At 39.6% G+C, this 13,477-nt stretch overlaps 1 protein-coding gene across 1 annotated transcript in view; it reads left to right on the forward strand.

The window, feature by feature from the left end:
- Window positions 1–13,477, forward strand: part of Tnks (tankyrase) — a 141,223-nt gene that overhangs the window by 22,671 nt on the left and 105,075 nt on the right. The window contains exon 2 of the mRNA XM_021169245.3: window positions 2,716–2,940. Coding sequence (XP_021024904.1) covers window positions 2,716–2,940 — 225 coding nt within the window. The remainder of the gene's footprint in view (window positions 1–2,715; window positions 2,941–13,477) is intronic.

Genomic DNA, 13,477 nt, shown 5'->3' on the forward strand with positions numbered 1-13,477 from the left:
GTGCTCAGTTTTATATAGTGTATTAGAGTTTCCTGGAGGAGAAGAACAGATAGAATTTATTATTGTTATTATTGTATCCACTAACAGTGAGATAGAACAATTGTCTTACTTGAGACATCGAGGACTGGTAGTTGCTCAGCCTTGAGGCTGGGTGCTTAAGCTGTCCCAGTCTGGTGCCCCAAACCTGGCGTGTTCTGGAGACTTTGGTCTCCCATCAGTGCAGGAATGAGCTGCAGCTGTCAGGAGGAACTGAAGCAGCAAAGGAGGGAAGGCCAAGTTAGCGGGACAGCGTTCCTTCTCCATGCCCCTTTCATCTGGGTTGCTAGGGGAATGCACTGTTCACACGGTGCTCCCAGCTCAGCTAAGGCACTTGGTCGGGTACAGCTCCCGGCCCAGGTGACTCTAGTTTGTGCAGAGTTGATTTAAAGTGAACATCTCATTCAGCTATCTGAAAACTTTTTAAAGACTCAAATAGCATTAAGTGATTTTGCTTACAAATCATTTCTCAGGTCCTTGAAACAAATTTCTACCCATGACTTACAGAAGTGATGGCAGATGCTGTTATTTATTCTCCCTGAATTCATCTTCTAATTCCTCACCAGTAGATTAGTTGATTTTCTTGAGACAGATGTGTGCTCAGCTATAAAAGACTTGTTTTTCAGCCTGTTTTTGTAAGTGGGCAGGTGACACATTTTTGGCTAGGAAAGCATAGGTAGGCATACTTAAATGAAGACACTTTCTGACTTACTAAATATTCTGTGTCCATGCCTTTCTTTCTTGTCTGAAAATCATGTGTCCAGCTCAGAGTTGTAGCACTCTTACAAGCACAAACAGATTAGGCAGAGAATGCTAAAGTGGACAGGCAGGCTTTCAAGCGGTTTCTGACGCCATTGCTAAGTGAGCATGAGCCAGGTGACTCTGTAATGGTTTAGGGGTTTCACTCGGAGCTGCCTGTGTTCCTTTCCAATAAAACGACCTTACTAGTCCTCTGGGTCTCATCTTCGCATGCCTGCTGTTGACATCAGCTAGCATAGATAGACCACTGGATAGACCCTTCCTCAAATACAAGCTCCTTACCTGGGCTCGCAGAATGCCAGTGGCCTGACCTGACTGATGTCACCTAATCCATCATTGTCTTTTCTGTCCCAATAGGAACAAAGCAACAACCCTTCAAACTCCTCAGGAGCCTCGCTTCTCAGAATGGGAAGGGTTGGGTTGTGATGGTAGAGGGAGGAACAGAGCCGAGACTGTAGGAACTCTACCACTGCTCGGTACTATTGTGCCAGGACACATGGCCAGCTCTCTCTAGTTTCACTATTCTGATATAAAATTGAGCTACCCCTGTCCAGGAGCAGTAGAATTCTGACTTTGTAATACATGTCTATGAAATCCTTTTATTTATTATTTTATTTTATTTTATTCTTTTAAATTTTGGGAGACTTCCTTAGTACTTGGCTTTCCTGAAAACGAGTGAATTTCTATAGATAGCATGGAAGACACATTTTTTTGTTGTTGTTGTTCTATTTTTCACATGGTCCTCATTTCTTTAGTGTATGAATGAAATGGAGGAAGATCTGACTGTTTCATTACCCTTTAGTTTTATTTAACATGCCAGTTTCTAAGTTGATCAAGTAAGTAGTAGTGTGGAATTAGTGCCGCACAGCCACAGAGTGGGGTGGGTCAGTAAGTGCTGTCATGTACAGTTTCCGCCTTTAGTCCATTGCACTGTAGCTCACAGTTTGTCCTTATCAGTGGCCATTTCCCTTCCTCTTGGTCTCACTAAATTCTCAAGTTACACTTTGCCTAATGTTGTCTGTGGTTCCTGCCTTCTGCCACAGCATTACCTGTTTGGTCATTACACTGCTTCGGGTCCTAGCCTGCTGTTCCCCTTCCTCCTTTTCTAGCCCTAGACTGTGACACTTGTTCACAGTCTGCTTCTGTATGCTTAGATGCGACTAGTCTCACTTTACACCTTGTTTTCTCAGATTTGTAATCCTGTCACAGATAGCTTTCTTGAACTACCTGTTGCACACAGTTTGGCCTGGGTGCACCCTAGTAGTATTCTGAGACCTTCATTCAGATTCTGATACTACCCAGTAGTGTTGTGATATTTAAAGGACTTAAATAGAACATTTTTGTTAGCAGTTTTTAAGTATGAAGTACATGGAAGCCTATGAATGTGATTTTGTTACATGTCGTAACACTGTTGGGCAGAAGTCACCTCATTCACTTGCATTTCTGACACAGTGGCCTGCCACAGCAAGCCATTAGAAATGGTTTCTGAGTCAGCCACTCAGTAGCAAGGAACATTGCCCTTTTGGAAATGGAAAGGTCAGTTTGAACAAAGCTAATGTTTTTGCTTGTTTTGTCTTAGCCTTTTTACTATAGTAGAATACTATAAGTCATATACAGTATATAGTAATATAGTAGAATACTATAAGTCATATAGTAGTATATAGTAATATAGTAGAATACTATAAGTCATATATAGTATATAGTAATATAGTAGAATACTATAAGTCATATACAGTATATAGTAATATAGTAGAATACTATAAGTCATATACAGTATATAGTAATATAGTAGAATACTATAAGTCATATATAGTATATAGTAAAAAGTAAATGGTAGGGTAGAGGGTAGGATCAGCACATGGGTGTGGATCTCGTTAAGGATTTAACTTAACGTATAGAACATTTTGCTTCTTTCTGCAGGTTTTGGAAGGAAGGATGTTGTAGAACACTTGCTGCAGATGGGTGCTAATGTCCATGCCCGTGATGATGGGGGTCTCATCCCACTTCATAATGCCTGCTCTTTCGGCCATGCTGAGGTTGTGAGTCTGTTACTGTGTCAAGGAGCAGATCCAAATGCCAGAGATAACTGGAACTATACACCTCTGCATGAAGCTGCCATTAAAGGGAAAATTGATGTCTGTATTGGTGAGTATTAGTGCTGTATTGTCGCTGTTTAAGTTTTAACTTAAGGTTACTCTTGTGCTTTCAACTGTGATGTAACTAGTGCTGCCTCAGCATATATAAAGGCTTATGGCTTCTAGAGGAATTCTGTTCCCTGGAAGGGAAGTAGTGAGGTGAGTCCAAAGGTGGTTAAGAATAAGATTCGAATTGGCTCCCTCAGTGAGGCAACTCAGTGTCAGCCGTGTAGAAGATGTAAATTCTGACTAATTATTCTCTGCAGCCTAAATAGCTACATTTAACTTTGCATCAGTGAGAGCCATACAAGTATAAATTCTTACTGAACCAGATGACATATTTGATTATTGTAGGTTGATTTAGAGAAAATCATCAAATATTTTGACAAATGTCTTTAATTGGCTAAAATTGGAACAATGATTAGTTTGTAACTACTGGAAAGCCTTAGGTATGTTTCAAATCCAGTAGTTCAAGCCGAACTGTGTGTGCTTGGTTTTGCTTTGTTCAACTTGACACAAGCCTCCATCAGATTGGCCTATAGGCAATTCTGTGGGGACATTTTCTTGATTAATGATGTGTGAGAGGTCCCAGTCCCCAATGGGCAATGCCATCCCTGGGCAGGTAGTTCTGGAATGTATGAGAAAACAGGCTTAGCCAGCAATGGAGGGCAAGCCGTAAGTAGTAGCATTCCTCCATGGTGTCCGCTTCTGTTCTACCTTGAATTCCTGCCTCGCCAGGCGTGGTGGCGCATGCCTTTAATCCCAGCACTCGGGAGGCAGAGGCAGGCGGATTTCTGAGTTCCAGGCCAGCCTGGTCTACAAAGTGAGTTCCAGGACAGCCAGAGCTATACAGAGAAACCCTGTCTCGAAAAAAACCAAAAAAAAAAAAAAAAGAATTCCTGCCTCGATTTCCCTTCATGATGGACTGTAAACCGAAATAAACCCTCTTCTCCCTAGATTGCTTTCGATATTTATGACAAAAGTAGAAAACAGACTAGGACTGAGGGAAAGCAGTTGCAGAGAATTCAACTTTCCAACTATTTTAAGATTTTGCCTTATTGCATTACCATTTCTACTTTGTAAGCTAATTCAACCTCTTGAAAGACAAATGCTTAGTCTCCTGTGGATCTCTATTTCTTATCCTTCAGATGGTTGAAATGTGTTTAGCCCACGGCAGACTTAGTATTCTTTCTGCATGACAGAATGGTGGCTCTGTCTCTGTGGGTATCAACATTTTATTGCAACATATTCTTTATGCTAAAGTATATAGGCCATTTTAACATATTCTGGTTAAAATTTCCCTTGATAGTGATTACAACTATTCCCTCATAGCCTTTGTTGTGGTCTCCAGAAATTGTAGTTTTCTGTCAAGTTCTCTGCCATTATTCCTTAGTCACTTTAGCATTTTTGGCGTGATGCTTTGACTATCCTTTTAGTGCCTTGCCACCTGTTAAGTTCAGATGAGTGTCTCCTTTCCTCCTGAGCCTTGCACTAATACAGCCATGACCGATCAACCCATTTGTACAACTACCTGACATACCTGAACTTAGCGCATCCTCTCTGATCTCTATTCTGGCCTCCTTTTCATATGTGATAGCTGTTGTTGAACCCCGTAATTGTTTTTGTCTATGTAGCCTTTTAGCTTCTGTTGTTACCTCACCTGACACTGTATGCACTGGGTTTTTCTTAGTCATTGGTCACAGAATTTCATGTTCTTTTCAGTCCCTAAAAACATTTGTTCTAGTCTCCACTACAGTATTTTTCTATTTATACCCCTCTGGATTTTTTATTTTGTCAGTACTTGGATTTTTTTTTTTTTTAAAGTTAGAATCCTTTCTCCATCTTAATCTCTGTACCAAAAATCAGATAATGAAGTGTTTTCTTTAATGTTGCCTATGTTGAAAATAATATAAATGGAGGCCTTATAACCTGTAAAGAATGGGCCCCTGCAACCACCACTTCCTGTAGTCCTCAACAGGCTCTGCACGTAGCACCGGCCCTCAGGTTAAGTTCTTGTGAATTGTAAAAGTTGAAAGGAGGGGAAGGGTACCTTTGAAACTGTTATCAAAATATAGCCAAGGTGTAGCTACTGTTAAAGTACCTACTGCAATCAAGATGGACCTGTAGCCTGGCGTGGTGGTACTGACCTTTAATCTTAGCACTTGGGAGGTGGAGGCAGGGTGACTCCCAAGTTTGAAACCCGTCTGGTCTACATAGTAAAACTTTGCCTCAAAAAACTCTTCTCTATATTTAATTTTTTAACTTTTGGGAGCCTCTTAGTATGCCTTTGAAAAAGCTCTGATAGCATATGTTATACTTCATGAACTCAAGCATACTTAAATCCTGAAATATACTTGTGACGCATAGCTGGACAAAATAGGAAACCTGTCCTTTTTCTTTTCTTTTTTTTTTTTTTTTGTCTGAGTCTGGTCGTTTTGAGGCTGGTGTATAAAGTTGATTTAAAAATGCATTCACCTAGTTGACAGACTGCTACCCTGATTTATTATGTCTCTGATTGTAAATAGCTAATACGATTGACAAATCATAAGGGTAGAGCCAAAGCACGTGACTACTACCTAGGAAAGCATTGGGGCAAAAGCTGGGGCACAGGTTCTCATTTATATCCTCGACTCTCCAGTTTTCCACAATCACCATGTTTTAATGATGTGCAGAAAGGAATAGTCTACAAAATTCTCCCTGTTCTTCACCACATTACCAATACATGATACTTGGAAGGGTAATAGCTATACTACATATTCAACAATAATAATGCCTATTATTAATTACTAGTTCTACCATTATTAAAATGTAAAATTTAACTTCTATACTTTGGTTCCTCTGCCCTTTTTCCCCCCCTCACCTGGCCACCCCCCAACTCTGTCCTTTTATGATAAAAAAGTCATGTCAACAGTCTTTAATCTGTTTCTTTCATTGCTACTTTTTAGCTATCATACAAGGAGAAAATATAGATAATTTTTGTAAAATTCAACTTTAAATGCTTGTAAAAATAAACGAACTGTTTGCGACAGTAATGGGGTTTGCTCAAATTTTTATGCCATTCTATTATGGTGTATAACAACCCAAGTGTATTTTAGAAGTCAGCTTATTTTCTCTTTTTAAAGCTTGTTCATTTCTTCCTGTCCTCAGAATATAATCCCCAGAAAATGAAAATAAGTATTTATTGAACACATGCCACGTGAATACAGAAACTGTTTGGGGTCAGGTCGGCTTTGTTCCATTCCTGGCTTGGAGTGACTTTTCTGTCAGCCAGGTGCTCTGTTCTCTGGTGGTAGATTCTGACCATATAGCTGTGCGGATATTAAAGAATCATTTGTAGCAATCGATTTTTTAATTATGTGCTAGTAATAGCCTGGCTATGATGTTCCTACTAAAGAACAGTTAAAGATTTTGCTTAAAGGACCCAGATATAGCTGTCTCTTGTGAGGCCATGCTGGGGCCTAGCAAACACAGAAGTGGATGATCACACTCAGCTATTGGATGGATCACAGGGCCCCCAATGGAGGAGCTAGAGAAAGTACCCAAGGAGCTGAAGGGATCTGCAGCCCTTTAGGTGGAACAACAATATGAACTAACCAGTACCCCCCGGAGCTCGTGTCTCTAGCTGCATATGTATCAGAAGATGGCCTAGTTGGCCATCATTGGAAAGAGAGGCCCATTGGTCTTGCCAACTTTATATGCCTCAGTACAGGGGAACGCCAGGACCAAGAAGTGGGAGTGGGGGGGGGAGGGTATGGGGGACTTTTGGGATAGCATTAGAAATGTAAATGAAGAAAATACCTAATTAAAAAAAAAAGAACAGTTAATTTCCTTCTACTGTGTAGGGGTTTGGTTTTTGAGGTTTATCCTATACTTTCCTGTCATTTCAACTTGAAGTAAACTTTGGTCTGTATTAATTCCTTCATGTTTTTTCTATATGTGCTGTCTATCCTTGTACCCTGAGAGTCTTAAGATCTCTCTTTAAAGAGCTGAGTGATCTGGGAAAGGTTAGCTTGCCTGTTCCATAGCAGTTCATATGCGCATGTGTGCGGGCGCAATACGCACATCATGTGTGAAGATCAGATGACAGCTTTGTAGAGTCTGTTCTCTGCATTTACATGGGTTCTCATGATCAAACCCAGGTCACCAGACTTACATAGCAAGAACCTTTACCTACTGGGCCATCTTGCTGTCCTGAAATCAAAGAATTTTAAGAATGTAGGGGTGCATGGTTTTCTTTTTTTTTTTTTTTTTTTTTTTTTTTTTAGATTTATTTATTTATTATATATAAGTACACTGCAGCTGTCTTCAGACACTCCAGAAGAGGGCGCCAGATCTCGTTACAGATGGTTGTGAGCCACCATGTGGTTGCTGGGATTTGAACTCTGGACCTTCGGAAGAGCAGTCGGGTGCTCTTACCCACTGAGCCATCTCACCAGCCCCCGGTTTTCTAACACATACAGGATTCTTACTGTCTTGATACTTCAACATCTAGACCAGAAGTTTTGTAAGCAAAATGAAAAATAACGCCCTGTTTTAACCATAGCATAAAATAGAGAATAGTGTGTGTGTGTGTGTGTGTGTGTGTATGTGTGTGTGTGTTTGTGTATGTGTGTGTGTGTGTGTCCAGGATAGCTTTAAAAAAATAAACACAAGCCTGGACACATACAACTCCTGTTCTAGGAACATTAAATTTAGGAGACTTTAGGGCCAAAGACCACCTTAATCTGTTTCAAAGTAAAACATTGAAAAGCTGGAAAGATGGCTTGCTGTGCAAGGATTAGGGCCTGACTTGAGATCCCCAGGCCCCGATAGAGCTGGGTGTGGTAGCATGCCTCTCTAATCCTACTGCTAGGGGCAGAAGTAAGAGTGTGTGTAAGTGTACGAGTGCGCGAATACACACAATCTCAGTAGATGAAGAAAATGCTAGTAGTTTTGATGTTCTGTGAGAAATATCCCCAAATGCAGACCAGAATACGAACATGTTAAGATGTGGAAATCCCGAAGAATAAGGTAAATCTAGGAATGTCAATATTATTTTAAAAGCTTACGTGTTATAGGAGTTCCAGATGGAAAAGATATAAGAACTGATAAAGAAGTCAGTAATAAATAAATGATAATAAGAAAATGCATCTTAATGTTGAAAAAGCTTATTGAATCCCAGGCCAGATTGAGACCCACTGAGGATAAGTTGCCTACACAGAGAAAAAAATTAGGCAAAGGATTTTTTGTTTGTTTACACCATGAAGCCCTGAAGACAGTGGAATAGTGTTATGAAGTTATGAAGACTTTTGGCAGAATTTGATTCACCTGTAATTCCCTTGATAAAAAGCAGCTCCTTAGCTGTCGGTGAGTAAGAAAGGCTACCCTGTGTGTGTGACAGGATGCTTCATTTCTTAGATAGTGCCTCAAAACATGTACCTTTAGCTGTCCTGAAACTCATGTAGACCAGATTAGCATCAAACATTAATCCCAAATGCTGGGGTTAACGGCTACCACTCCCTGCTGGGACAGGGTTTTCTGGAACAAAGCTCCTGATGCTTGCTTGCTTTGTTCATTCAAACAGCTCTTGGGTATTTTGTTCTGTTGTAGAGTCCCAAATTCAGGCTGCCACAGTTCGGCTTGTTTTCCAGGCTCCAAGGCATTTTGTCATAGTGGTTGAAATCAAAGAAACCTGGGTCTTTTTGTGAATTACGTGTTTCAGGATTGAATTAGAGGTAAGAACATCATCACACAGTTTCAAAGGTGGATGAAACGACTCAAGTAAAGCCCTTAGTATGCTGTGCATGGACGCGTAGTGTAATAGCTGAATAGGACATGTTCCATAGGCTACAGCTCCCTCTACTTAGTTGAAAATAACATAGTCTGATGTACTTTTCCTTTGCATTATATGATTTGTTTCAGATGTGTTTATATTTACTCAAGATCTATGCTGTCTAGGAAGAGATTAGGCAACGTATATAAAGATAATAAATGAACTAGTAAAAACAATTAACTGCAATCCTCAGTTTTTCTACCCTAAATTAGATCATCAGTAAATTCTTTAACATGTAATAGAATTTTTAGTATTTTTTTCCCATTAAAGTTTCTGTATTTGTTTTCTCTCTCCCCCATCCCCCCTCTTTGCTGTATAGAAAATAACTGGCATGCCTTAGCTTTGATCATTTCACCAGATAAGCTCAGATTTATTCAGCCAAATACACTATCAACTGCAGTACCATTCTATTTCTGGTAGGACCCTTTATTCAGAAGAAAAGTTAAAAGTATTACAATTTAAAGTCTAGTTTATATATGTATTTTTTTACACATGTGTGCACATATATATTCATGAAATTAGGCAGCATAAACTTAACAACTGGATTTAACCGAACTTGTTAGATTGTCGGTTGATAATATATGGAATTGTCAGCAGTTGAGACGATTTCACTCACAGAGTAATTGAGGACTCTTGTGATCTGCTGACAGGACCATGAAATAGAGTGGTACTATGATTGTAGGACCATTCTACACTTCGATTTTAACCTTATGCTTAATCCTTCACTTAGGATTTCAAATAACTAAAATTCTCATTGAAGAGTACAGTCTACTGATCTAGTGGTGCTACACCCTATAGGAGTGTCAGTGAGTTTAAAGTAATTGAATTTGCATTTTACCAGACACATGTTTATATTCAAGCACAAACACAGTCTACTGTCAGGTAATTATGTGTCTTTTTCAAGTAATCATCAGGATAAGTAGCTGAGTGTTGATTCTGATCACGTCTTGACTTTTGATTGTGGCTGCTTTTCTATAAAGAAGGGGCAGCCAATCAACCAAGTGTGATAGTTCCTGGCTGTAAATCTTGGGATCCTTGACAGGATCAGGAGCTCAAGGCCCCCTTGGATATGTAATAGAATTGAAGCTACCCTGGGCTGTTAGATTCTGTCAAACAAAATAAAACAAAAACAAACAACAAAGGAGGGCATCCTGTAGTGGGACTTTGCCTACTTTGTGGTTCTTCTTTCTTCTACCCTTTCCATCCCTTTTCTTCCACTCTTTGAACTCCCTACCACTAAATAGGAGAGGAAAAAGGATAGAGGGGATGGGGGTAACATTATCATTAGACTACTTCCTGCTGAGTAGGGGCATTGAGTTCCTTAGGGCAAGTTTGATCTTTGCTGTCAGGATATCTAATTTCTTCTTCTTGTTGTTTCTTCTTTCTTTGCACATGACTACTTAACAACATCAACCAACATCCAGTAACCCACCTTGTCTATTGGGGCCCTTGCATTTATATACCCTCTGAAAAGTACCCAGAATTCCCAATGTCACACAATCGCAGAAACTATCTGCAGCTGGTAAAATCACGTCCCTGTTAGGGCATGAGGCCAATCATAGTCAGCTGCTGTGAACAGTCTGAAGCAGCCCCTGTCCCACCCACACCTGGGATTAAAATGAAGACATATTCCCATAATATTTTTGTGGTTTTTTCCAAAGAAACCAATCAATTTCTGAAATAGTCCTAAACATATGCCATTTGCTACTACATATTTATGCTAAGAAACATTCTCAGCATTGATGATGATAAAATCAAAATACTGATCATTTCCAAAAGATGTGTTAGGTAGACTGTGTGTGTGTGTGTCTTGTTGACACAGGGGTCTCATAGTCCAGGCTGGCTGTGAACTTTACTAACCAGGGAGATGACCTTGAATTATTGATTTCTACCTCTCCCTCTCCAGTACTGGGTTACTGTGCACCACCAGGCAAAAACATAAGCCATTAGAGAACAGTCAACAAGCACTTGAATCTCATCAGTATGCAAGTTTGCTTTCTTCTTTAATAAATGATAAGACTGTGCATAATAATTATAGTCAGTGTCTTTGTAATTGTCTGTAAATGTTGGACTTGTATATCTACTTTATATGCGTGTATAGCTGTGATCTATTAACAGTTCTTAGGTGGCGTAGGGAAGCAAGTAGGACTCTAGAAGCACACTGCCTTACAGAGCATAGCTTTCATTAAGGTCTGAGTACGTTTTAATCACGTTAGGCTAATGGCCTGGAAAGCTACAGCTTCTATAAGAGTCACAGCAGCTTCAGCTATTTGACTACTACACTAGGACTCTTGATTTTAGTCTGTCACATTATCTGTTCATGAGTCATCCACAGTGAGTTACAAAGAACATTTATTTTCTTTTGCTTCCATACTCGGAAAAATGAGTTGAAAATTTAACAAAGCTTTGAGACTTATTTAGAATTTATTTTTTAGTTATGTGTCTCTGTATCTGTACTGGAGTACAGATACCCATAGAGACCGGAAGAGAGCATCAGGTTCCCTGGAGACAATGATAGGCAGTTGTGAACTGCCTGATATAGGTGGGTCCTGGGACCTGGACTCAGGCTTTCTGGTAGAGCACTGAGTTCACCACAGAGCCATTTCCAGCCCAGCTTTGGGAATTTAATTCCATTCTCTCTCTCTCTCTCTCTCTCTCTCTCTCTCTCTCTCTCTCTCTCTCTCTCTCTCTCCCCCTCCCTCCGTCCCTCCCTCCCTCCCTTTCTCCCTCACTCCCTCTCTCTCCCTTCAGAACAATGCTCATCTTGTTTTCTTCTCTCTTTTTTTTTTTTCTTTGCATCAATTTTTCACATATACAGTGAACTTGGGTCTTTTTTAGTGTAACATTTTTGGACAATACCTTAATTGTCAGAATTCCATACAGTATCCTTAAAAAAGAGAACAGTAAGGAATGGTAACATTATTTTTTCTTGTGACAGAATAACTGACTCTGAGCATCTTGCCTGCTGGTGTTCAAATGCTTTGAAGAAGATACGGATATTTATTTATTGACCTGATTAATTTGGTGCTATGTAGAAGGGTTCTAGATAATGGTAATGATTATATTGTCTTTCTCTTTCATGTGTATATATATATATATATATACACACACACGCACACACATATATAATACACACATATATTATATTTGTTCATTGTTATTAGAATTCATAGGAAAGCACTAGTTTAAATTCATATTAGTATCATAAGAAATAAAATGCTTAAATTAAGAGGAAAAGGAGGAACTAAAACATGTTTTTACAGTGATGTTGGTCTTCACCTAATCTTGAAATATATCTGTTAAAAGAATTACATGTTTCTGTTACTTTAGAATAGGCTGTCCATGATAGTTCACAGTAGTGTGTCTGAGCTGTGTGGCTTAAGATGTTGTAGTATGACAATGGCCTTTGATGTGCTGAGGTGTTGTTGCATTGCATGATGTCATGTGACCTGAAGCTCTGGACATTAGAGCTGTTTTCTCACTTTGCCTGGGATTTGAAGCCAAGCTTTCTACTCTCTAACCTAGAAAGCCAAGTATAATCCTTGTTATATAGACTTGAAAAGATAGGGGTTCTCTGTAGCACTTGGCTTACTTAAGTCTGCCAGCCTTTTTCAAGTTGGACAGTGCTAGACTTTACCTCTAAACAGGGTCCAGACCTAAAGCTGTGTGTGAGTTGTCTAATAGTTTGTTTCCTGATATGATAGTATCAATAAGATTTTCTACAAAATATCCCACTGTCTGTCAAGACCTATATTTATTTTGTATCAAGGCCAAAATTTTCTTAATTTGTCTTGCTATCCTGTGGAGTCTGACTAGAGAGTGAGGGAGAGTACACATTTCCTGTTCATACTTGGCTCTCAGTTTTTGTTTTTGTTTTTGTTTTTTTGGTTTTTCAAGACAGGGTTTCTCTGTGTAGCCCTGGCTGTCCTGGAACTCACTCTGTAGACCAGGTGGGCCTCAAACTCAGAAATCCACCTGCCTCTGCCTCCCGAGTGCTGGGATTAAAGGCATGAGTATGGGACTGGGAACAGCAGAAGGATGGAACCATGATGTTTTTCAGAATTATGATTTTAAGCATTTAATTGTTGCTGGAATTATAAGGAGGAGGACATGGGATGTAATAGGAGCAGGAGAGGTATTTAGGACAGATGTGAAAACTGGCCTTTAGAACTCACATAGGGGAAGAAAGCTTGGGTTACAATTGTAGGGCAATCTTAGCTTATGGTCTTATAGATTGATAAGTAAGGTAGGTAAGAGATTCAGGGTACTGACATTAGAATGACACCTCGTTTATAGCTTAACATGAATGTATAAAGTCTGGGACACATAGCGACACCCTTTCAGTCATACAACTTCATGCTAATGTCTGGCCATAACACTGAAAGAGATGCACTTAATTCATTAAATCACACACAGGAGAATGTGTCTATGCAAAGGTAGGGCCTCCCCCCCCCCCCCAGTTGAACCCAACTTTTGAGCATTGAGGTACAGGGAAATGTTATAGACAGATATTTATGTAATAACACAAAGAAAGGTAAATAGTTACTAGGGTGAACTAGTTTACTGCATGTATGGTAGATATTAGCAGAATCTTGACATTGTGCACATTTTTATATTAAAGACTTTTTTAGCGGCATACTTGAGGCCCTGGAGTTTGGTATAATGGTTGCTTCATGACTATTTCACAATTTAAGGCTTGTTTCTAGAGTCTTGACATTATTTATTCTGGAATCTA

The sequence above is a fragment of the Mus caroli genome, unplaced genomic scaffold (assembly GCF_978045245.1).
Source record: "Mus caroli unplaced genomic scaffold, Mus_caroli_1 scaffold_10, whole genome shotgun sequence".
NCBI lineage: Eukaryota > Metazoa > Chordata > Mammalia > Rodentia > Muridae > Mus > Mus caroli.